General features: G+C 42.6%; 2 protein-coding genes across 17 annotated transcripts in view; one reads left to right on the top strand and one right to left on the bottom strand.

The window, feature by feature from the left end:
• Nucleotides 1-4,328, bottom strand: part of MBTD1 (mbt domain containing 1) — a 72,322-nt gene extending 67,994 nt beyond the window's left edge. For 4 of the 15 annotated variants that reach the window (XM_040497097.1, XM_040497098.1, XM_040497099.1 and 1 more), the window contains exon 1: nucleotides 3,930-4,176. In XM_040497097.1, the coding sequence (XP_040353031.1) occupies nucleotides 3,930-3,950 (21 nt within the window). In that variant the 5' untranslated portion in view covers nucleotides 3,951-4,176. The other 11 variants (XM_040497103.1, XM_040497104.1, XM_040497101.1 and 8 more) reach the window with 6 other exon arrangements.
• A 329-nt stretch (nucleotides 4,329-4,657) lies between these two features.
• The window catches only part of UTP18 (UTP18 small subunit processome component), a 43,089-nt gene continuing 22,019 nt past the window's right edge, over nucleotides 4,658-25,727 (top strand). For both annotated transcript variants that reach the window (XM_040497117.1, XM_040497116.1), the window contains exons 1-9: nucleotides 4,658-5,024; nucleotides 6,968-7,080; nucleotides 8,417-8,515; nucleotides 12,848-12,915; nucleotides 17,243-17,331; nucleotides 19,183-19,308; nucleotides 19,406-19,580; nucleotides 24,741-24,841; nucleotides 25,074-25,164. In XM_040497117.1, the coding sequence (XP_040353051.1) occupies nucleotides 4,686-5,024; nucleotides 6,968-7,080; nucleotides 8,417-8,515; nucleotides 12,848-12,915; nucleotides 17,243-17,331; nucleotides 19,183-19,308; nucleotides 19,406-19,580; nucleotides 24,741-24,841; nucleotides 25,074-25,164 (1,201 nt within the window). In that variant the 5' untranslated portion in view covers nucleotides 4,658-4,685. The remainder of the gene's footprint in view (nucleotides 5,025-6,967; nucleotides 7,081-8,416; nucleotides 8,516-12,847; nucleotides 12,916-17,242; nucleotides 17,332-19,182; nucleotides 19,309-19,405; nucleotides 19,581-24,740; nucleotides 24,842-25,073; nucleotides 25,165-25,727) is intronic.

The raw sequence follows: 25,727 nt of genomic DNA, 5'->3' as shown, positions 1-25,727 counted from the left end.
ACAGAAATACAAAAATGTTTCAGATTTACTATGCATGTCCTACACACAGACTGCCAACTACGGAGAACAAGAAATAGTTGGGAGAACAAGAAATTACTGAAGTAATGAATACTGCATACAATCTGTTCCATGAGAATAAGAGTAGTAATAGGTAACAGTGATAAAAAAAAAAAAAAAAGAAAAAGGGATTTGGGGAGGATACTTAATACTTTATCATTCATAGCACCTTAGTTTCTTACACACTGGCTGGCTTACAGAAATCTTGGGATTGAGGCAGCGCTGAAGCTCAGCCCACATTCAGGTGAGAAAGATGAAGACTGAAGCGGTTAAGCAACTTAAGATCACAGGTCAGAAGCAGCAGAGTGAGAGCCTGGCCCGTTTGCCAACTTTTCCCAGAAGCTCATTTCTAACTACACTCTAAGTTACCCACACTGAAGTGAGAACTAGGAGGGAGCTCAGAAATATTCAAATGCAGTGTTTCCCTAATCAATCTGAAAAAGTTTCTGGGGCATGCGTTAAAAACAGAGGCCTCGCTGCACACCTACTGAATGCTAACCATCAGGAGAGAGGTTTTGTATTGCTGCAAGGGCCACAAGAGGTGGTTTTAATGATTAGTTAAGCCTGGAAAACACTCTTTTATATATGCGTGTCCAAAAATCAAAATAAATCAAAATAAAAAACCCGGTCCTTCTGTTGTACTAGCTACCATTTAGGTGCTCAACAGCCACATGTGGCTAGCGGCTGCCATACTGCACAGCACACGTATAAAACATTCCAATCATTGCACAAACTTCTGTAGGACAGTGCTGATTCTAGACCAGCCCTTCAACGGGAGGATGAGCAAACAGAGGCACAGGATCTCGTCTGACAAGTGCTATGAAGCTAGTCAGTGGCAGAACTGAAACGCTAACCTAGTCTGCTAGTGCCTCTCTTACTGTGTCACTTCATCCCATCTCAAACCATGCTTTATTCAAATGGGAATTAGTTTCTTCCCACCCTTTCTTCTCGGTTCCAGCAAAGAAAGAAAAAAAGTCTACATTTGTGTGTGTGCATGTCAGGGGGGAAGGTCATGAAAAAATCATGATTAAATCTAAACCAATCTGCAAATTTGTATAAAACTAAGAGTAGTGTCTGACAGTTAAGAACACTCTGGTGTTCGGAGGCATTTCTTAGCTTGCTTTAACCATTTTAACTCCTTCCTCGTCTACTGACCCGTTGTTTTTATCTTTCTCTTGGACTTGAAATCCTGAAACTAATGTTACATTTTAACTGGCTTACCTTAAAATTATAAACGTGAATAGGTTACATCTTATTCAGCAAATGTTTTAAAGATGAAAACTGAGAAATAAGGAGCGACCAAAAAATAGTACTTGTCTAATTTTAGAATGTGGTCACTCAAACCACTGAGCACTCTTGGCTTTCAGTAATCCAGTGGTTTCGTATTTATGACATTAATATGTTGTTTTCACTTGCAACTTACAGCTCTACCTTCTTTTGACTACTATGTTATATTTTCAAACAACTCCAGGGACTAGAAGCAACTGAACTGCAGGAAGGTTTAGACCCGAACATGTAACCACCCATTAACAAAAAAAAAAAAAAAAAAATACAACAGTGTCTTCTTTAAAAATAAAACCAGTTGTTCCTGTCTAGTATGTTCAGAACGCAAATGTCTCCTAAGTCAATTTAAGTCATGACAGTTCATGTTTAAAGCAAGCAGGAAAATAACTTGGGGCTCCATAGTAATTAAAACTTTAAAGACAGAATTACACAGCTCTGTCAGCTTTTTTCAGCACCTAGTATTCATTTCCATGTTAAATTCTAGTGACTACATGTGGATGAAATAGATGTCAAACTCTATTTGGATTAAACTAAAAATTCAAATTAAAAATTTGAAAGCTAAAAAACATGGCCCAATAGAAAATACATATGAACAAATACTTATTCAAGACAGGTTTATGTAATTTATAAGGCACCCAGAAGCCCTGAGATGGGTTCTATATAAATAGAAGCTACTTGTTATTCAGAGAAAGAGTGCAAAAAAAGACAGCTATTTTCTTTCTAAACACTCATTGGTGGTGAGGTAAACAAATGAAAAAAAAAAAACAACAAACAGTCTAAGTAAGCATGGCAGAGCACAGCAAGAGTCTCTAAGAAGAGGGGGAGAGAGAAAAATGTTGTTTCAATATTTTAAACAGGGCACTGGGAGTTTAAAAGGAAATTTATCCTTTGGTTTTTACACCAGATTCATTACTTCCACATCTTATATAGTCTTGACTCCATTTCAAGGAAGAGGAATGACAAGCGCCCTGCACATTCTAATGCCAACAAAACTACTTTTGGGGGCAGCACAGCTCACCAATTGAAGGACAACATTAGGAAAACGTTAACTGACAACAGCAGAAACTGAACTATCTCAGCTCCTGAGTGATAAACAGCATACACGAAAATGAAGAACATAAAAACTAATGCAAACTGTAAACAAATACGAAAGTGCTCCAAAAACTTCAAATCTCCTATAAGAACTGCACAAGAAAATAACAAGAAAATAACAAAGAAACAAACAAACGAGAGCATTGCGAGGGAGGGGCCTTGAAAGGAAGCCGGGTTGGAAAGGAAGACACAGGTCAAAGTTGGGGGGAGGGGGGGAGTGGCTCTGACCACGTCTGCACCAGGAGATGCTTTTAACAGCTTCAGTACCATCCCCAAAGGCAATCTGAGGAATCCTTAGGGAGAGTGATTTAGGCAACAAGCTAATGTGCTTCGAGAGAGGAGACATAGAGAATGAAGCTGAGTTTTCCAAGTACAAAAAAGATGCACTCTAGTGACAGAGAACAGCCATGAAATCCCAGACTGTAATTCCCAAGCTTCCTGTAGAAAAATATCAACCGTCCTCAGGCATGCAAGCCAGTGCATCTGAAAAATGACCCAGCAAAGTTTTCAGCTGGCCCTCACTTATCTCCCAAACCCTCCTTCCTCCACTTCCCTGCTGTTCTTTCCTGGCACACAAAATATAGGCCAATGAGCGGTGGGTGGGTGAGGAGGATGTGAGAGAAAATTTGAGAAGTAAAAAAGGGAGCATCTGAACAAGGGCATGAATGAGACTGGAAGGTCTAACAGGGGCAGGCGAACAACGAGGCGAACGGCTGGAAAAGCGGAAGGGCTTTCCCGGGCGGCAGAGAGCGGTCAGGTTTGGGAAGGGTTTAGGCACAGGCCAGACTACCTACCACTTGTCAGAGAGGCTGCAGAGGGGACGGCTGCTTTGGGTGACCTCTAATGTCTCTTCCGACTCTGAAATGTTAGGATTCTTATTTCACAAAAGAGAACGCAACGGTCCCAGAAGCCCATCGACCTAGAACCCTTTTAAACAAGCGGCCCAGGCGGCTGCTGCCCAAAACACCACTCCCACCTCTCCCTCCCACACGTGCCCACCCCGCCCCCTTTCGCTATTTTCACCTCCACGTGCGAAATGCCTCGCGGCACTCGCCCCGGAGGGGACAGGCACCTTCCCCCGCAAAGCACCCGAATCTAGCCCCCGCCCCCGGGGCAAGTGAGGACTCCACTCTCCCACCCTGGACGGCTAAAAAAGGAAAAGTCTCAAACCCAGTCTCCCTCCCCCCACCAGCCAGGGCTGAAGGGGGAGGGGGGGCGGGACGCAGAGAAAAACTTTCTTCTAAAATTGTTCCTCCAAAGAGCGAAGGGAGCAGAGAGAACCCCGCCGAGTCCGGGGCTGAGGGGTGGGGGGAGGGGAACCCCCCGAATCGTTTAACGGCCGGTAGGGGGAGGGGGACTCTGGAGGTTGAGGGGGCGTGGGATGGAGAAGCAGGCCTGGGAGCGGGGTCAGGGAGCTGCAGGGGTTCCTGGGGTCGGGGAGCTGCAGGCGTCCCCCCCACCTGGCACACAAAGCGGCTGCCGCGCTCGGCTCTCACCAGATCCTTTGTGTTTTCCATCAGGGCCTCATGGGTAGGGGTTGTCCGTGCTCCCCGGGCCCGCGGCGCCCCCTCCCCGAGCTGGGGGCAGGCGCCTCTCCCCAGGACTACGGCGACTACAGGGGAGCCCCCGCTGGGCCCAGACCGGTGGCGGCTGCGGCAGCCCCCGGATTTCCCCCCTTTAACTCGGGTGGCCCCAGGATATCAACAACATTAGCATAGCCCTCCCTCCCCAGCGCGCCTGCGCCGTGACCCGCGCCCCGATTGGCCCACTTCCCTACATACCCTCCTCTCTCTCTCCTCCAGCGTGGGACCCTCTGCAGGCTCCGTACTCCAAGGGCTGTACCAAGACGAAGGGGTGGGAAAGGCAACCGCGGCTCGTGTGAAGTCGAGTGGTTACAGAGTCAGGAAGAAAAGTAGAAGTTTGATTCAGTCATCGCACTCTATACTCTGGCTTTCTTGTGCTCCTTTCAATCAGTTGCAGCCGCGAAGTTGTGTTGGAAAAAATTTTCCACTCCAGTCACGCCGCTTCCCCCTCCACCCGGAAGATTGGTCCTCCCGGAGGAACTCCCCTACGGGGAGGGGTTGGTGAGGGGAGTGGGCGTTACGTAGGGAGAGAGTGTCGGTCACGTGCTAACAGGCCGCGCAGGCTCCTTCCAACCCCGCGGGGCCTCAGCGGCCGCGGAAACCGAACCGTCTCGGCGCACGCGCAGCGAGGTTCCACGTGAGCGCCTGCGTTTCTTCTCAAACCCAACGATGCCGCCAGAACGTAGAAGCCGAACGAGACCGGACCGGAGAACCGGAGTGAGGCTGGGCCGGAAGAGCCGAATGAAGCCGGACCGGAGAGCTGGAGCAGGGCCGGGCGGGCCGCCCCGAAAGGCTGCTCCTTCATCCCAGCGGAAACCGCCGGCCCGGCCGAGCACAGCGGCCGCTGCGATCGCAGTCGCGGCGGAGGAAGAGAGACGGCTCCGGCAGCAGAACCGCCTGACGCTGGAGGAGGACAAGCCGGCCGTGGAGCGGTGCCTGGAGGAGCTGGTGTTCGGCGACGTCGAGGACGACGAGGACGCGCTGCTACGGCGTCTGCAGGGCCCGCGGGTGAGGGAGGCCGCGGCGCGCGGACTGGGCGCGCTCGGGCGGGGCGCGCGGTGGGCGGTGAGCCTCCGGGGGCGGAGCCTGGGCGACCTGCGGCGCCGGGAGCGCTCAGGTCGGCGGGCGCCCGAGAAGGCGGGCGCCGACGGGTGCCAGACTGGAAGTCTCAGCTGGGCGGGGACCTCGCCTTTCTCCGCCCCCGGGGCAGCCCCTGCGCCTAGTATCCAGCAGGCGCTCTACACGTACGTTGAGCGAACTGCAGGCGCGAGCTTTTTTCGCGGCTCAGCCCCACCTCCTCTCCCCCAAATCATTGTTTCTTTCCTCGTCGTTCGATCCCCTGCCTCAGCACCTTGCCGTGATTTGGGAGTTGTGGAATCAGAATTCGTGGGCCCGGGCCTGGGAATGTGCGTTTTAACAGCTTCCCAAGTGATTGACTAGCGAAGTTTTGAGAATGATCGTGTATTTGCCTGTTAGGTCGTTGTTAGCCTGTTGGGGACCACGTACTTTTCCTGGCAGTGAAAATCTTGCATTCTTTTCATCATCCCTTTTCCTTTTGCACACTTTTTTATCAGTTTTTTTTTTTGCACACTTGTAATCATCCCTTTTATGCTATAACTTTTTTTTTTCGAGACAAGGAGAGTTCCAGAAATTGTTCTAGTCAGTGGAGGAGACACAGCAACGGACAAAACCTTACAAAAATCCCTGCTGTCTTGGAGCATGTGTACTAGAAGAAGATAAAATGCAAACATGTCAGGGACATGTGTTGAAGAGAAAAAAATGAAAGTATTAGGGAAAGGAAGATGAGTGTGTGTGGAGAGCTGTGAAATTTTACGTAGGAGGGGCGCCTGGGTGGCGCAGTCGGTTAAGCGTCCGACTTCAGCCAGGTCATGATCTCGCGGTCCGGGAGTTCGAGCCCCGCGTCGGGCTCTGGGCTGATGGCTCGGAGCCTGGAGCCTGTTTCCGATTCTGTGTCTCCCTCTCTCTCTGCCCCTCCCCTGTTCATGCTCTGTCTCTCTCTGTCCCAAAAATAAATATACATTGAAAAAAAAAAAAAAGAAATTTTACATAGGATGGCCCAGCAAAGCCTCACAGAATACTCAGTTTGGGAAATGAATGCAGACCTACTAAGTGGCCAGTGTCAATTGATTGCCAGAATCTCCTTTGGGTGCTTATGAGAGAAGCTGCAGAAAACTAGTTGGGAAGTAGAGAACTGTTACTGGACAAATGCTGGCGGGTGGGACAGTTTTATAGTCGAGAAAAGGGACATTATGTGCAAGGTGGGATTTGTTGAGCTTTGAAGGATCATAGGCTGGTAATAGACCAGGGAGAAATCAAGTGGACATGTCTAATATGGTCTTTGGAAAAGCTCAAGCTCATTTCTGGGAGCGTTCTATGGTCTAGATTTAGATTTGATAGTTGAGTGTAAGTTTTCTTTTTCTTTTAAATAAGCTAGCATGAGCAGGGAAGAGGCAGAGAGGGAAAGAGAGAATCCCAAACAGGCTCAGTGCGGTCAGCATGGAGCCGGACATTGGGCTCCATCCCACAAACGCTGAGCTCGTGACCTGAACTGGTATCAACAGTTGGACACTTACCCAACGGAGCCACCCAGGCACCCCTCAATCATGTTGTTTTTGATGCTAGTCTGTCTCTCATCCCGTGATTTCTGTAGTTCCCGGATTTTTCCTGCTCCTTTCCTCACCTGTCACTTACCTTTTGTTGTTCTTGTCTTACTTGATCTTTTCCTTTCAGCATGTCAGCGTGCTCTCATCCTACCTGCCTGTCCATCTTATGGTGCTGTTCTCTAATCTCTGCTTTTATGTTCTGTCTCTAGCATTTGCTCTGGTAGCATTGTCCCATTATTTCATCAGAGGGCCTACAAAGCATTCTTATAAGACATCTAACTAGTCTGCTGAAAAACTCGTGTTTGAAGGCAGTTTTGTCATCTCTAGGTTCAAGTACAGGAAGACTCCGGTGACTCGGAAGTGGAGAATGAAGCAAAAGATAATTTTCTATTTCAAAAGAAGCCAGTTTGGGTGGATGAAGAGGATGAAGATGATGAAATGTAGGTTTCTGAGTTTTTCTTCCAGAATTCCTCTGTGTACTTTAAAAATTATTTTGCAAGTTTTAAAGTTTTCTTTTTTTTATTTATTTTTATTTATTTTTATTTTTTTTACCATTTATTTATTTTTGAGACAGAGAGAGAGCATGAATGGGGGGGGGGGGTCAGAGAGAGAGGGAGACACAGAATCTGAAGCAGGCTCCAGGCTCCAAGCTGTCAGCACAGAGCCCGACGCGGGGCTCGAACTCACAAACCGTGAGATCATGGCCTGAGCCGAAGTCGGATGCTTAACTGACTGAGCCACCTAGGCGCCCCTTAAAGTTTTCTTTACAAGTTGGTGATTATGTGAAGATTTGAAAAATACTGTAAAGCAGAGAAAAGAAAAAGGTCATTCATGATCCCACAAGCAAGGGAGAACCAGTTAACACGCTGGATTCTTTCCTGCTCTCTTCTCCTGTGTGCCGTATGGAATAGCGAAGAAAGCACGGTGTTTGGTGTCATGTTTGAGTTTGCCTTTTTATTTGGCCACTTCCTAACTGACCAAGGGCCAGTTTGGAACTGCCTTTTCTCTTTTGAATGGAGGTATCAATAGTAACAATATCAGAAGGCTTTTGAGAATAAATGAAACGGTATATGTGAAGCTCTTAGTGCAATGCCTGAAACGAAAGGCTAGGGACAAAGCACACAAAATATCTACTTTAATAAGTGAGAATGTCTTGTCTTGCGAGCATTTCTCCCCACTTAGGAGTAAAAGCTTTGTAAACATTTTAAAATGGATAAAATACAGTCCATTTTGTGAACTAATTGTAATTTATCAAAGTATTATTGTTAGACAGATAGGTTTTCTTATTTTTTCCTTAAATTCATAGTGAGACAGATATTTTTCTGTATAAATCTTTTTCCAGTTTCTAATTATTGAAGAAAGATTTTTTTTGAGGTAGAATTACTTAAAGAGCATAGGCACGAGTATGGTTCTTGATAAATACTGCCAGATTGACTGTGAGGTTCTACCAACGTACCTTCCCATTGAAAGGTGTCCATTGTACTCCATTCTTATAACCGATGCTTATCTTTTTTTCAGACTTTGTCAGTTTAATTGGGTGGGAAATACCTACTTAATCTGTGTTGAGAAAACATTTTTGTCATTAATCATTGGTATTTTTTCAGAGCGTTTTCTATTACGTGTATTTATTTTTTTAAAAAATAAACGTGTATGTGATGTTCCACACCTTACAAATGTTTGTATTTGGTTAAATGTGTTTTCAAATTATTAAAGGCAACAACTAGTTAGGACAAATCCTTAAACATCATTTAAAGTATACTATTTTGTTTTTTATAGGGTTGACATGAAGAACAATCGGTTTCGGAGAGATATGATGAAAAATGCCAGTGAAAGTAAACTTTCAAAAGACAAACTTCAAAAGAGACTTAAGGAAGAGTAAGTGTCTTTTTCCATGTGATTTACCAAGTTGTGTTTCTAATCAGTGGTTTATTTGGATTCCCTGAGTCTTTGGCTCTCACAGCTTCTTGGGTAGTGAGATTTCCTTTTATTTTTTGGTTAGATTTCCATTTTGAAGATAGTAAGAGCACTGCTGTTGGAAGAAATGATTAAGTTTTAGTATTTTTATTTTTTTAAGTAGGCTCCACCCAGCGTGGAACCCAACACAGGGCTTGAACTAATGAACCTTAGATCAAGACCTGAGCTAAGATCAGGAGTCGGACACTTAACCGACTAAGCCACCCAGGTGCCCCAAGGGTTAGTTTTTTGGAGGGAGAGGGATTACAAGTACAAAAAAATTTTGGAAAAATTTTGTAATCCCACTACCCACTTATAAGCAGTGATAATATTGCTTACTTGCTTGTTCATTTCTATATGGTAAACTAAACTTCTAGGCTTTTAGTTGATCACAGCTGGGAAATATACATATATTTTACATTTTATTTATTTTTGAGAGAGAGAGAGAGAGAGAGAGAGACAGAGCACAGTGGGGGAGGGGCAGAGAGAGGGAGACACAGAAGCTGAAGCAAGCTCCAGGCTCTGAGCTGTCAGCGCAGAGCCTGATGGGGGCTCAAACTCACAAACTGAGATCATAACCTGAGCTGAAGTTGGACGCTTAACCGACTGAGCCACCCATCCAGGTGCTCCAAATATACACATATTTTAAAATAATGATTTCGGGGTGCCTGGGTGGCGCAGTCGGTTAAGCGTCCGACTTCAGCCAGGTCACGATCTCGCGGTCCGTGAGTTCGAGCCCCGCGTCGGGCTCTGGGCTGATGGCTCACAGCCTGGAGCCTGTTTCCGATTCTGTGTCTTCCTCTCTCTCTGCCTCTCCCCCGTTCATGCTCTGTCTCTCTGTCCCAAAAAATAAATAAACGTTGGAAAAAAAAAATTAAAAGTAAATAAATAAATAATGATTTCATCTTGATTCTTCCAATTCCAACTTACAGATCTTCAAAAATATTTGAAAAATGAAAAATTTTTAGGGGCACCTGGCTGGGTCAGTCGGTAGAGCACGTGACTTTTGATCTCAGGGTCATGACTTCAAGCCCCACTTTGGGTGTAGACCCTACTTTTAAACAAATAAATGAAAATGAAAATTTTTATTTGTATTGACAACTTTTTTTTATATATTCATATAGATTCGTTGTATTACTCATTTTTTTAAAGTAGGTTTATTGTATAATTTACATAAAGCGTAATTCATCGTTTTATTTTTTTATTTTTTTATTTTTTTTAAATTTTTTTTTTTCAACGTTTATTTATTTTGGGGACAGAGAGAGACAGAGCATGAACGGGGGAGGGGCAGAGAGAGAGGGAGACACAGAATCGGAAACAGGCTCCAGGCTCCGAGCCATCAGCCCAGAGCCTGACGCGGGGCTCGAACTCACGGACCGCGAGATCGTGACCTGGCTGAAGTCGGACGCTTAACCGACTGCACCACCCAGGCGCCCCTAATTCATCGTTTTAAAGTACCTTTTTATGAATTTTGTTAAACACATATGGTAATGTAAATACCACAATAACTAGGATAGGGAATCAAGATACAGAATATGGCCATCACCCCAGAAAGTTATCTTATATCTCCTTGTAGTCAACCCTCTCTCAACTTTTTTTTTTTTTTTAGAGGGAGAGAGTGAACAAGGGAGAGGGACAGAGAGAGAGAGAGAGAGAGAGAACCTTAAGGAGAAGGACGGAAAGAGAGCATCGTAGGAACGCTCCACACTGAGGGTGGAGCCCGAAGGAGAGCTAGATCCCACGATCCTGGTATCATGACCTGCGCTGAAATTGAGTCAGTTGCTCATCTGACTGAGCCACCCAGACACCCCTCTCCTCAACTTTTAATTCTCTAGCCCCTGACAACCACTGATCTGTTTTCTGTTCTTATAGATTTGCCTTTTCCAAAACGTCACATAAGTGAAATCATACAGTAGATCGTCTTTTGAGTCTGTTAAATTCATTTAGTAACTCTGTTTTAAATATTACATTTTTCAGCTTTGGAGAAGGTCTTTTCAGCTTGAGACCTTTTGTTCTGGTTTGTTCCTACTTTCCCTTTTGTTATGTTTATAATTCCTTTAAATACTTAAATATATTTGCATTGGCTATTTCAAAGTCCTTGTATGCTAATTCTGTCACCGCTGTCATTTCTGTGTCTTCCTATTGACTGATTTTTTTTCTGGTCATGGTTCATGCTTTTCTGCTTCTCTGCGTGTTTAGAAATTTTGATTGGATTTTTGGCAGTGTGAATGTTGGTCAGTGGGTTTTGGATTTTACTTTTAATATTATTGAATGAGTATTTATTTTGAGGAGAGAGAGGGAGAGAAAGAGAGTGAGTGAGCAGGAGAGGGGCAGAGAGAGAGGGAGAGAGAGAATCTTAAATAGGCTCCGTGCAATCAGCACAGAACACGATGAACTGTTAAGATCATGAGCTGAGCTGAAATCAAGAGTCAGACGCTTAACCAACTAAACCACCCAGCGCCCCATATTTTTTTATGTTTTTATTTTCATTTTTTTATTTTTACTTAAAATTTTTTTTAATGTGTATTTATTATTGAGAGACAGATGCAGAGTGTGAGCAGGGGAGGGGTAGAGAGAGGGGGAGACATAGAACATGAGGTAGGCTCCAGGCTCTGAGCTGTCAGCACAGAGCCCGACGCAGGGCTCGAAGTCACAAACTGCAAGATCCTGTCCTGAGCTGAAGTTGGTCACTTAACCAACTGAGCCACCCAGGCACCCGCATATTTTTTTAGGTTTTTAAAGTATTTATTTAAGTAATCTCTACACCTAATGGGGGACTCAAACTCACCATCCTACGTTCACAGTTGCATGCTCTACTGACTTAGTGAGCCAGGCGCCCTGAGTGAGTGCTTTTAATGGGTTTGTCTTGGTGGACAATTAATTGGCTTAGAGATCAGTTTGATCCTTTCAAGGTTTTTTTTTAGCTTGCTTGTAGAGTAGCATTTATTCTAGGCTGGTTTAGCTCCATTTTTAAGGTATGACCTCTCTGCCATCTCTACTGAATGCCCTGAATTTTCAATAAGGACCTTCCCTTGATGGGTTGGAACTCAAGTGTCTCATCTCTGGTGTTGTGCAACTTACAGCTCCGTGGTAGTTCTTTGCCTGACCTCATGGAGTTTCATCCTGTGAATGTGCAGCTTATTATTCAGCAAAAATATCTGTGGACCCCTGTGCAGATTTTTGGAGCTCTTTTTTTTCTTCTGTCCACTGCCCCTCAAATTCCAATTTTCTTAGCTCCTCTTTTTTTTTTTTTAATTTTTTTTTTTCAACATTTATTTATTTTTGGGACAGAGAGAGACAGAGCATGAACGGGGGAGGGGCAGAGATAGAGGGAGACACAGAATCCGAAACAGGCTCCAGGCTCTGAGCTGTCAGCCCAGAGCCCGACGCAGGGCTCGAACTCACGGACCGCGAGATCGTGACCTGGCTGAAGTCGGACGCTTAACCGACTGCGCCACCCAGGCACCCCTCTTAGCTCCTCTTAAGTCTGACTTTTTCTCATTGGTTCTGTGCCAGGGTCTCACAACATTGTCTTCAGGGTAAAATTCCTGGGATAGAAGGGCTCACCTTGTTATTTCCTTCCTCCCAGGGATCACAATCCTTTGTTGCCTGTTGTCCAATCGGAAAACAGTTTCATATATTTTGTCTAGTTTTTTAGTTTATGGCCAGTAGGCTGAGTTTGGTGGCCTTGTCTATATTTCTGCATTAAACAATTAGAATGATTCTCTGCACTCTTCCCAAAACCAGCCCTTTAGAATATGCTTCTCATGGTTCTCTTTAAACTTACTTTTTCCAGAGTGAAATGCTCCAGTGTTATTCAAAGGATATGTTGATTGTGTTTTGTATGTTCTTACCAACCTGGTCATTTTCTTTCAGATGTGTTTTATCAAGTACTCTATTACTGTAGCATTGGTTTGTAATCACAAAGAGCTTTTACTTTGTCCCAAGATCTGAGATGCATTGATATGAGCAAGTGAGCAACCATGTAACTAGATGAAAGTAACTAACAAATATGTATCCAGGTGTCCTATATCTGAGAGTAGTTTATATGGTTAGGGAGGTTTATGAAAGTTTCCTGAATAAGTAAGTTGGGACTACTCTGTGTGAGTTGCCCTTTTGTTCTTAAAGATAATTTCCTTGGCAGAGATTCTATACATGCTCTAACGGGTGAGCTAATGTATACCATTTAAATGTCTCAAGCTCTGTGAACATTCATTAGTTGCCACAGAATTTCATTTTTGTGTTTTTGCTTAGATTCCAGCATGCCATGGGAGGAGTACCTGCCTGGGCAGAGACTAAGAAGCGGAAAACATCTTCAGATGGTGAGTATTGATATTTCTGTTTAAGTTAGTAAATAAGTCTCTGTTCCTGTTTTGTTATTTGAGCTTTCTCATGAGGCTCGTTAAAACCTGGTGTTTCAAATATATATATTTTTTTCCCTGAAATGTCTGGTTTCGAAGTCTGCCATTTCTCTGAGGGAAGCCTTTTCACAATAGCGTAAGACTCATTTTATCATGTGTTCTCTATAGTATGGACAGTAACTGATGAATTTTATGTTTCATTTTCAACAGAACTGTATTGCATTATGGGATTAAGGAAAGATGACTGTTATTCTTCATTCAGAGCCCCTTCTGAAGACATTGGCAGCTAATCTAGCTTTCTACTAGGAAATGGGATATCTAGGGAGCACATGTCAGGTCAGGCCCAGATGATTAGTCACTTTGTAAAAACCTATTTTTCAACTCCAGGTTTTAAGTTTGGTTTGAACCATAATTGCTCTCTCCTTTTTAGATCCTTGAGTTTAGAGATTATAAATATGGATGGCTTACCAAGATTTGATTTGTGTGCTTGGAGTTACACATTTTAGACTTGGAATTGACTTTGGAAATCCTTTAGGGAGTCCAGAGTATATTCTCCCTCATAACGTAGGAGCTCTTTCCTTAGCATCCTTGATTTCTGATGAGCTTTTGTTCGATTGCCATCACCTCCCCCCCCCCACTTCCTCCCCACCCCCCGCTTCCAGTCCTAATGATACTCCAGTACAGGGAGCCCATATAAAGATCCAGCTTTCTGTAATTCTGTTAGAAAACTCAATCTGTTATTAAGTCAGAATTTACCTTCTGATTTCTAGCCAGATACTTTTAGAGGTTGAAGGAATCTTAGTGATACAGCCTGACTTTATCCACAATGAGAATCTTCTCTACAGCATCTGTTAGATGGTAATTTAGTCTCTGCCTGAACATGTCAGATAATGTACTCTTTACTGGACTGTTTTTTCCCCTTTAAGAACTAACTGTTAGAAATTTTTCCAGTTTTGGGGCACCTGGGTGGCTCATTTGGTTGAGTGTCTGACTCTTGATTTCAGCTCAGGTCATGATCTCATGGTTTGTCATTTCAAGCCCTGAGTTGGGCTCTGTGCTGACACCACAGAGCCTTCATGAGATTCTCTCTCTTCCTCTCTCTGCATCTCCCCCCCCCCCCCCGCCCGGGGAACATGCTCTCTCTCAAGATAAATACTTAAATTTTTTTTTCCTTGGTGCCTGGGTTGCTCAGTCAGTTAAGCATCCGACTTTGGTTCAGGTCATGATCTCACAGTTTGTAGGTTCGAGCCCCCCATTGGGCTCTGTGTGAACAGCTCAGAGCATGGAGCCTGCTTCAGATTCTGTGTCTCCCTTTCTGTCTGCCCCTCCCCCATTCATGCTCGCTCTCGCTCTCCCTCTCTCTCTTTCTCTCAAAACTCGAATAGTAAAAAATTTTTTTTTAAATAATAAAATTTTTGCCCCAATTTTGAAATTTACCTCCTTATACTCTGTAGTTCTACTCTTTAAAAGTGTACACTTTAAAAAACTTACAAATAAAAGTATGCAGTGTTTCTTATCTCTACTTAATGTAAAACTGTTGTTATTGGAGAAATGTATTTTCAAGTTTGTTTTTTAACAAGTTTCACACCTCTTATCTTTTAACCTTTTTTTGCGTTGAATGATTTCTACACCCTTGGTCACCAGTTTGCCCTTCTAGATGAAATGTAATTTTATTATCCATTTTAGAATGCTGCATTCATAGAATATTTTAGATAAGGTTATGGTAGCTGTTGAAACAGAAAACCTCCCAGATCTCAGGAGATTAATCCACTGGAAGTTTTTTTCTCATGCATGTAAAATTTCAGAGGTGAGAAGGGGGGATAGTGTCCTTCAGGGACCCAAGAGGTTCTGTCAACTACACGCTGGGTTTTTCAAAGTTGCCCAAGAGGTTGACATCCAGGCATCTTACAGGGGAAGAGTGAGCAGCTCATCCCAAAGAGATTTTTATTGGCCTGTCTTGGAAGAGGTACATGATACCTTGACTTAGATTTAATTGGCCAGAGCTCAGTCACATTGCCATACTAAGTGGAAATGTAATTTGTCTTTGTGTCCATAAAAAAAAAAAAAAAAAAAGAAATGGGTTAGGTCAGCAATTAGCCAGTCTGCTACCATCTGGGATATCCCAGCCTTATACCTTTCCTTTATAGATGAGGGGAGTGAGATTCAAAGAGGTTCAAAGACTTGTCCAAGGTATACTTCTTACTGGCACAGTGATAACTAGACCCCATCGTCATGGTTGTCCCAACACGTTATTTTTATTGCTAAATACTACATTGGCTATCTTTAAAAGAGTAGTACCCTTCTCTTTAAACATAATTACAATATTATTGTCATAGACTTTCAAAATTTAGCAACAGTAATTCCTTGATACTATGGATTGTTTTATTGTTGCTGTTTTGTTTGTTTATTTCCTTCCCCCACCCCCCAGATCATTGTAGCTTGCTTTGTATCCTGCTTGGTCTTCACCATGCTTTTGAATCTGGCCTGATGTCGGTTTTTGTTAAGTTTTGGAAATTCTTCTCGACTGCCTTTTCAAACATTGTTTCTGTTCCAGTCTTCCTTTTCTTCTGGGATACCAATTACATGTATATTAAATGTTTTTATTTTTTTAAACATGTTGTGTCATTTTTTTCCCCCTGCATTTTCTGACTTTTTTGCTTTCTGTACCTTAGTCTGGATATTTTTTTCTAAAAAATTTTTTTTTTCAACGTTTATTTATTTTTGGGACAGAGAGAGAGACAGAGCATGAACGGGGGAGGGTCAGAGAGAGAGGGAGACACAGAATCGGAAACAGGCTCCAGGCTCTGAGCCATCAGCCCAGAGCCCGACGCGGGGCTCGAACTCACGGACCGCGAGATCGTGACCTGGCTGAAGTCGGACGCTCAACCGACTGCGCCACCCAGGCGCCCCAAGGATATTTTTTTCTGATCCGTTTTCCAGACCACTGATTGTCCCTCCATCTAATTTTTATATATTGTTAAAAATGACCATTGGGATCTTAATTTTAACTACTGCATATTTTAGTTCTAGAGTTTGCATTTGGTTCTTTTTTTAATAGTCCATTTCTCTGGTTCAAGTCTGAATATTGTCTTTCATTGTTTTTGAACATACTAAACATATTCCTTTGGAAGTTTGTGTCTGAAAAATCTGTTATCTAGATCTCCTATGGAGATTGTCTGTTATTCCTTAGGTTTTCATTCAAGTTACTTTATGTTGTCATTATTGACCTAGTTGTATTTCATTGAGTGTTGACACTGTGTGTGAAAGAATACTATTGTTTAATAAGAGGATGAGGATATCTTTCTCCAGAGAATTTGTATGTTTGTTTCTGGGTAGAGGCTGGGTAAGGGGCACTAGCAGTCCCAAGCATCTCCAGTGAGAGATTGTAAGGATTCAAAGCTGGGTTTCAGTTTATGGAGGATTTTCTTATGATTCTTTAATTTCACCCTTGATCCTTGGTGTATGTAGCCTTTTATGGCCCCATGCTGAAGCCTGGTGGTTTATTAGACTCCCTTCAGAACCTCAGAGGGCTTTTACTGCTGGTTTTTGCCCTTATCCCCATGAGTGTTTTGGAACTATTGCCCAGCTTCTTGGCTCTCTTTGCTAGAATCATCAGGAAAAAAGCAGCCCTGTTAGGTCTCTTTGAAGTTCTGATACACAATTTGCTGACCTTGATCTCTCCTACAACTAAAAGTGTTAATCTTTTTTCATGTGAATTAAGCTAGATCTGCTGTCTACCTTATTGCCAATTTGGCTGTAATTGTGAATTGTCCTTTTTTTTAACATTTATTTATTTTTGAGACAGAGTGAGACAGAGCATGAATGGGGGGAGGGCCAGAGAGAGAGGGAGACACAGAATCTGAAGCAGGCTCCAGGCTCTGAGCTGTCGGCACAGAGCCTGATGCGGGGCTCAAACTCACGGACCGTGAGATCGTGACCTGAGCGAAGTCGGATGCTCAACCGACTGAGCCACCCAGGCGCCCCAGAATTGTCCTTTTTAAATTGAATACTGACTTTTATTTTTTTCCATCCTGTTTTAGTCACTGTGAATGTGTACCTTTCATTCCAGAGTCAGGCTTTTATTTTGACCATATAATTGAATTCTCTGTCATCCCACCACCCTCAAATTTATTTTGCTGTTTTACTTTTACTAATTGCAGCTTAAATAAAGGGATTGAGATTGGAGGCTGGAGTGGGGGGGAATTGAAGTTTGGAATGCAGATGTTTGCGGAAGGTACTGGCATCTCATTGATTCTAAAGATCAGCCTTGTGGGTTTGTTTGACTTAGATGAAAGTGAAGAGGATGAAGATGATTTGTTGCAAAGGACTGGGAATTTCATATCCACATCAACCTCTCTTCCTAAAGGAATCTTAAAGGTGAGAGTTGGTGAAGTTGGGTCTCTCCCGCCCAGTGTGCTTCCTGTTACAAACATATGGATTCGTGTTATCTGTGGGATAAAACGTGTTGCTGTTATTTTGCAGAAATGGTCAAGAAGATTAAATTATATCCCCAGGGATCTTTTGAAAGTTGTATTTGATTTCTCCTTTTGGGTTTCTCTTCATTTCCACGGGCACTAGCTTGGTTCCTGCCCTGTCCTCTCTTGCTTCGTGACTGGTTTCCCACTTCACTTTATTCTTCATTTAGTAGGAGCCAGGGGGGTCTTCAAAAAATGAAACCTCAGTCTTGTCACTTTTCCTTGCTTTTTGAAAACTTCTGAGTTCTTTATCACAGTCTACACTGCCCTTCATAATCTCGCATCTGCTTACGTCTGAAACTTCATGTTAGAAGTTTTCCCTTTATTTCCTACCCAAGTTCCCTAGGCCTTCTTTCTGTTTCTTAAACATGCCAAATGCTTTTTTGCCTCACACCTTCACTCTTCCTCCTGAGTGTCTGTTCTTTAAATACTGCTGGTGGCCAATCGATTTGTACCTTCCTCGTTAGATGACACTTACATCCTTCCTGGCTAGCTTGTCTGAAGTGGTCTATGTTAATTACTTTCCAACTCATCACTGTATCTAACTTGTTCGTGGCAGTAACGACGTGCCTACCCAACACAGTGCTTAAGTTAAGTGTCTCTTAAATGACCAGATCTGTCTCTGCCATAGGTATTTTTCCCCATTATAAAATGGTGGCATGCTTTAGTTGGGGGAGGGAACCCTATTATGGCAAATCACTAGGAGACAGAGATTGTGTTTCCCCCCACCTTGTGAAGACAATTCATTCAGCTCTTCATATGGTAAATTTACCTCCAGTGAAAATGCAGTTACATAAAAATCTAACTTCATTTGTTACAAACAAAACATCCATATAGTAATTGCTTTATTTTTTGTATAATTGAGTTTTTAAAAAAATGTTTAATTATTTTGAGAGCGAGCTAACAGGGGAGGGGCAGAGAGAGGGAGGGAGAGAACCCCAAGCTGACAGCACAGAGCTTGATGTGGAGCTTGAACTTAGGAATCATGAGATCATGACCTGAGATGAATTCAAGAGTCAGACGCTTAACCGACTGAGTCACCCAGGTGCCCCAGGATCATCGCTGCTTTAAACTAGTAACCCTGTTGGGGTGCCTGGGTGGCTCAGTTGGTTAAGTGTCCGACTTCAGCTCAGGTCATGATCTCACATTTCATGAGTTCAAGCCCCGCATCGGGCTCTGTGCTGACAGCTCAGAGCCTGGAGCCTGCTTCGGATTCTGTGTCTCCCTCTCTGCTCCTGTCCTGCTCACGCTGTGTCTCTCAAAAAGTGGATGAATGTTAAAAAAAAAAAAAAATAGTTTAAACTAGCAACCATGTATGCTGAGAGGAGAACATAATCTGTCCATGCCAACCATAGAACCATGGGGATGATTACATAGTGCCTCTTATTTTGTGCCATGATTGCAAAGATGCTAGAGTAACGTTAGACGTTACTCTAGTAGACGCTAGAGTTTTAAGTAAAATACCCCTGGAAGTCAAAGTTTCCTAACCTTTATGGGTATATCATGAGGAAATGACTGTATCTTGGTGCTCTAAGACCATAACGATTTTATCCCCTCACTTGAAAGATGGTAAAAATGGATCACTGCATAGTAGAATGACTTGCTAGTTGGTAGAGCTGGGGTCTTCTGGTTACCGCTCCAGTGCACTTTGTTCTATGTTATAAGCTATGTTACTGTGTTTTTCCTCCATGCTTTGAAGAAGGTAATGTCACCCCATTTGAATTGATAAAATTCCAGCTTTATTTTTCCCCAGATAAAGAATTGTCAACATGCTAATGCAGAACGTCCTACTACAGCCAGGATTTCGTCTGTGCAGTTCCATCCTCGTGCGCAGGTTGTGATGGTTGCTGCTCTAGATAATGCCATATCGCTGTTTCAGGTATGCATTTTTACATGAAAAACTTGTAGTGAGACGTATTGACGCCCAGGATACAGTCTGGAAATAACCAAAAGGAATGTTTTGCATTTCCTTATAGGTTGATGGAAAAACAAATCCTAAAATCCAGAGCATCTATTTGGAAAAGTTTCCAATCTATAAGGCTTGTTTTAGTGCTAATGGAGAAGAGGTTTTAGCCACGAGTATCCACAGCAAGGTTCTTTATGTTTATGATATGCTGGCTGGAAAGTTAATTCCTGTGCATCAAGTGAGAGGTAAGGTTTCTATTGAACAGGCAGCCGGTCACACACCTTCCCTGCCAGCCCACAACTGAGTTCACTTAACAGAATTTACAACCGCTTCTTTCCCATAGGATTCTTAAAAAGAGTGCCATTAGTTTGGTATTTGGGAAATGTTATTGTGTTGAGATGATACATTTGAATGAAAATAGGGAACTTTTTATTGAGCACTTACAGGAAAATCATAATTTGGAAACATATGTCCCCCAGACCAGAAAAGCAGTTGCAAATACTTGGCTATAAAATTAGCAATTTATGCAGCTGAAAGAGCCTGGGAGCTAGAAAACCTGAGTTCCACGTCCTCGGATAAACTTTCTCCTCTCTGGTAGTCAGGAAATTTGGATACGCTTCTTGTTCTTCCAGTGTCTGTAATAGATTTTTGGTTTACGTTTAAAAGAAATAAAGCACTATTTTTGGAGGTTGTGATATATTTTAAAGACTATTTAAAAAATCTTTTAGGTGAAAATTTATCTTCCTCTGCCTTACCCATTCTTCCCCTGCATGCCCCGACCCACATCACCACAAAATGCAGTGACGCAGTCATGAACCCTCTGTGAACTTTGGTTTCCCTCGTAGTGAGGTTGGCTGCGTTAGCATTTTAAGTCTGGAGAGGTGGTGCGAACAGCGCTGTGGCTCCATGACCATCTCCTTGTTAGACTGCGTGTATGTTTGGGGCTGTAAAGGACCGGGGTGGCTCTGTGTAGTCTTTTTTCTACTAATGGTTCCAAGTGAACAAGGCCAGCTTTAGAAACATTTATGGTGTTTGTGTTCAGTGTTCCCAGTCTTCTGTTTCCTAAGTTTCCAGACACACCTTCAGTGGATTCTTAGTTTAAGAATGCTTTAAACCAGTGGTTCTCAGACATTAATGTGCATATGAATTACCTGGGGATCTGGTTAAAGTGCAGATTGTGGTTCTGTGGGTCTGAGGTGGGCCTGATTCTGCATCACTCACAAGCTCTTAGTTGATGGTGCTGGTGCTGGTCCATGGACCTCACTTTGAGTTGAAAAGCCTTAAATAGTCCCCCCATGTTGTAGCAGAAAACAACACGCAGTGTTAGTGTTTTTACTTATTATTCCACTTATGAAACGGAGTGGGCTTTTGTCCATCCTTGCCTTGCATCCTCTTGGGAAAAGCAAGCCCAGGGTTGGCCCACATGTAGTTAGTGATGGCTACTGTGGATCTGCTGGTGCACAGGAGTGTGGATCTGACCACTAACTTTCTTCTAAGACGTGGCATTTATCTTTTGCTCTCAATATTTCTCCTCCTCTTTCCTCAGTAAGCATAACTTGGCGCATTAATGGTGATAATGATAAATTAAACTTTTTTTTTTTTTTTTTGGTGGGGTTGGTTGTTGAACACTGTTTTCAGTCTATTACTATAAAACTGTAAATAACTCAAGAAACTAAGGACACTAGAATTAGAAAAATCGCTGACTGGTTAGAATGTGCAAACTTACGCACCTCAGAACTCTTTCATTGTCTTTTTTTTTTTATTATCTTTTTAATGTTTATTTTTGAGAGAGAGAGACAGAGCGTGAGCAGGGGAGGGGCAGAGAGGGAGGGAGACACAGAATCTGAAACAGGCTCCAGGCTCCGAGCCATCAGCACAGAGCCCAATGTGGGGCTTAGACTCACAAGCTGTGAATCATGCCCTGAGCCAAAGTTGGACGCTTAACCGACTAAGCCACCCAGGCGCACCAAACTCATTCACTGTCTTAAATGCAAGTTTGAAAAATGAAGAATGCAGAATTGGTGCATTCTGAAGAATTTTGAATTGATAGTTCCATTAACTGATGGGGTTCATAATGTCGGGTCCACGGACTCTCAAAATTCTGATAGAATTCAGGGGTATGTAAAATCAGATGGGAAAAACATTACGTCTTTATTTTCACTAACCTATAACTGAAGTTTAGCATTTCCTTCAGTTATGAAAGTTTTGAACAACTGTTATTTTGAGAGGGGGAATCATACGCTTCACGAGACTGACACACAAAAATTTTGAGAACCCCAGATTACTAGTTCAGATTCCAGAAACCGTTTCTATTGAGTCATTTATAAGGGTAATTCTTACGAGAGACATCTTGTTCCAGGTAAACGCATAAGGAATTTGACGATTTGGGAATTAAATTAGTTGGTCAGGCAGCCATTTTGATTCTTTCTTTGAAATAGAGGGTCCTAAATATTGAAAGATACTTTTTAAAAAAATTTTTATTTTATTTTGTTTTTTGTTTTGTTCTTATTTTAATTCCAGTTAACATACTGTGTTATATTAGTTTCAGGTGTACAATACAGTGATTCAGCAGTTTGATACAGCACCCTGTGCTCATCACAGGTGCACGTCTTAATCCCCATCACCTATATCACTCCCTCCCCTCCCCTCTGGTAGCCTTCAGTTTGTTCAAAAGAGATAATTTTTTATAAGCTCCTAAATTAGCACCTGCCACATGGTAAATGCTCAGTGGTAACTGCCGCCATTGTTTGGAGCAGCATATCATTTATCTGATGACCGACCACAGCGAAGTCCACTTTCCATCCTATGGAATTTGGCACTATTATAATTAAATTGGCCTTTCCTTTTCTTATCAGTTGCTTATTAGTTGACCTAAAAATCTCATTCACAGATCTATAAAAAGATTTATATCTGACACCTTTAAAGCATCGTATCTTCTTTCTCAAGGCCATGTTATAAATTTTATCTGGTTTCTATTTTTGGAAGGTTCACCATTTGTAAGAAGCAATTGCAGTATTGATATTAGCATTTATTATCACTTTTTTTGAGGTTAAAATTATTGTATACATATAGCTAGTATACTGCAAGTTTTGGATGAAAATATGGTTGTGTTTCTTATTTTTCCAATTAATTGCTAAAGCAGCTACCTATCCTTATTTGTTCTAAGTCCAGTATTTCCTTCTGGAAGACACTCCCCTCTCCCGAATTCCCTCAAAACAGCAAGCTTACTCAGGCTAAATGCATAAGATCTTCTAGCCACCTATGTAATGAGCCCGCTGGCACTTTGCCACACTGGGTTTCTCTGCACAGTATGAGGGAACTTTGTTCCCTGTTGCTCTGATGATACATATGCAGTCCATATCCTTCCATGGTCTGGTGGCCCTCAGCTGTAGGCTTTTTAGTTTTCTCTTGCATTTCTTCTGCCCAGTTTTGTGTCAGTAGGATTGGGTCTGGGGGGGAAAGGGTTCCACCTGCAGCCTCACACTGTGCTAGAATCAGCCTCCCTCCCTGTTTCATCATGTAATGGTATTTTCCTTCTGTTTAGAGCTGTTTCTGTCTACAGTAGTCAGAACCTAAAGTTTGCCCAGATTTGGGGATGAAATGACCCTAGGTAGGAATAGGTTCATAGTTAAGAAGACTGGTCATACCTAGCAGGAGTAACTCCAGTAATTGGAAATATGTGTCTGGATTGATTTCCATCAAGGAATATAGGGTATAGTCTGTGGAGGCAGGATTAGAGTAGGAGGCCCAGTTTGTAGGATTGTAAACCATCTGGATAAAGACTGTTAAAAGGGTAGAAGTGGTCTGTGGGAGCTTGCTAAACCAGCATTTTCTGGTAGGGGAACAAGGGTCTTCACTAGGTTTTTCTAAATTTATTTATTTTGATTAATGTTTTAATTTAGCAACTTTAAAACATGTTTTTCATTTTATTTTATTTATTTTTGAGAGAGACAAAGTATGAGCTGGGTGCAGAGAGAGAGGGAGACACAGAATCCGAAGCAGGCTCCAGGCTCTGAGCTGCCAGCACAGAGCCTGACGCCGGGCTCGAACTCACGGACCGTGAGATCATGACCTGAGCTGAAGTCGGACGCTCAACCAACAGAGCCACCCAGGCGCCCCTCATTTTGTTTATTTTAGAGAGAGAGAGAAAAAGCATGAGCCGGGGAGAGGGGCAGAGGGAGAAGGAGAGAGAATCTCAGGCAGACTCCATGCTCAGTGTAGAGCCTGATGTGAGGGTCAGTCCCACAACCATGGGGTCATGACCTGAGCCTAAATCGAGTTGGATGTGTAACTGAGCCACCTAGGTGCCCCAAACATTTTTTTAAATAATTTTTTTTTTTGCGGGGGGTGGTGCTTGGGTGGCTCAGTTGGTTAAGCACCTGACTGTGGCTCAGGTCATAATCTCACAGTTCGTGAGTTCAAGCCCCACATCAGGCTCTGTGCTGATAGCTCAGAGCCTGGAGCCTGCTTCCAATTCTGTGTCTCCTCTCTTTCTCTCTCAAAAATAAATAAATATTAAAACGATTAAAAAATAATATTTTTTTTGACTAAACGATACATTCAAATGTACAAAAATCCAATACATAGAAAAGAGCAGACGTGAAAAGTCTACTCTGCTGTATCCCCCTGGCCACTTGCTTCCCTTCCCCCAGTTGTACCTATTCTTTAGGTATCCTTTCTATTAGGCACTTTTTTATTAAGTTTGTTCACCAAGCAGTCTTGTCGGAAAGAGTCTCTTGAATGGGTAATCTGAATCTTTTAGGCATGGAAAAGGAACATGTCCCTTTGTAAATAAGTAAATTGATTCTCTGGTTTATATACTTAGCTCATGTGGTTTGGTTACATGAGTCACATTTTGAGAAGCTGATCGACCCTTGAATACAACGACACTTCGTGGTTTTCTCTTTTCCTTTTTTTCCTTTTTGGAATCACAAAGTTAAGGACTGGACTCATTCATCATGGGATGTTTAGTAGGTGGCCAACAACTAGTTTCTATATGTTACTATGTTTTAGCAGTCTCTGATGTCTGTGTATTTCTCTTCTGGTAATGAACTTTGTGAGAAAGAAGTGTAATTTATCCTTTTAGTTAATTACAGATGTCACTGTGTACATTTGGAAAATTAGTTGTTATGTTTACTGTTTGGAGAGCTGAATCTCTAGCCTGTCATTCAAATGGTGAATGTTAACCAAGACAGAGAAGAAAAGTGAGCATTTTGTAATGACCTTATACTTGGGTCATACTCAGTGATGCATGGGGTCAGACTTCTTCAGAGTCTGAGCCTAGCTTTTTTTTTTTTTAGTTTGAGGCACTCTTTATTTTAGAAGGTAAGGAACTCTCAGTTGCTAGTGAAAGATAATGTTACTGAAAACCATATTAATCCTTATTGATTCATCTCCTCTCTTAGGCTTGAAAGAGAAGATAGTGAGGAGCTTTGAAGTCTCTCCAGATGGGTCCTTCTTGCTGATAAATGGTGTTGCTGGATATCTTCATTTGCTGTCAATGAAGGTGAATGCTTATTGGTGGTTGCTTGTTCTTTTAGGATAAGACATTAGTGGAGGGATGGTCTTGAATCATCTCAAGCAGAGGGCAACAGTAGGACTTGGGGAGAACTTTTGACTATAGGGAAAAACAAAGTCAAATAGGTATAACAAAACAGACCTACATTGTTTTTATTCCCAGTGTGATTCTTCTGTGTACCGCCTAACAATTTGATAAGTAATGTTTGTTGTTTTTTCAGACTAAAGAACTGATTGGCAGCATGAAAATTAATGGAAGGGTTGCAGCATCCACGTTCTCTTCAGATAGTAAGAGAATGTATGCCTCTTCAGGTGGGTTAATTGACATGATCATCTAAAGCTTGTTTGAAGCTTTGGATATGTTTCATTTCAGATTTAACCAAAAACAGTGCTTGATTTTAGACATTTTTTTGTTAGTAAGAAAGTAATTTTTTATTTTTAGGATTGTCATTGCCATTTGCCTTTTTTAAAAAAAAAATTTTTTTTTTAACGTTTATTTTTATTTTTGAGAGTAAGAGAGACAGCGTGTGAACAGGGGAGAAGCAGAGAGAGAGGGAGACACAGAATCTGAAGCAGGCTCCAGGCTCTGAGCGGTCAGCACAGCACAGAGCCTGATGCAGGGCTCCAACTCACAAATCATGACCTGAGCTGAAGTTGGCCGCTTAAATGACTGAACCACCCAGGCGCCCCCCATTTGCCTTCTTATTTACTGACTAGTGATAGTGAAGGGCTACACATTTAACATGCTAGCATGTTAACGGTGAGGGGCCGGGACTCCTGGGTGGCTCAGTAGGTTAAGCATCCGACTCTTGATTTCGGCTCAGGTCACGATTTCACGGTTCATGCTGACACTGCAGAGCCTGCTTGAGGTTCTG

This window comes from Herpailurus yagouaroundi, unplaced genomic scaffold, assembly GCF_014898765.1.
Source record: "Herpailurus yagouaroundi ecotype Mexico unplaced genomic scaffold, PumYag 189, whole genome shotgun sequence".
Classification (NCBI taxonomy): Eukaryota; Metazoa; Chordata; class Mammalia; order Carnivora; family Felidae; genus Herpailurus; species Herpailurus yagouaroundi.
This window is presented reverse-complemented; position numbering and strand designations above follow the sequence as displayed.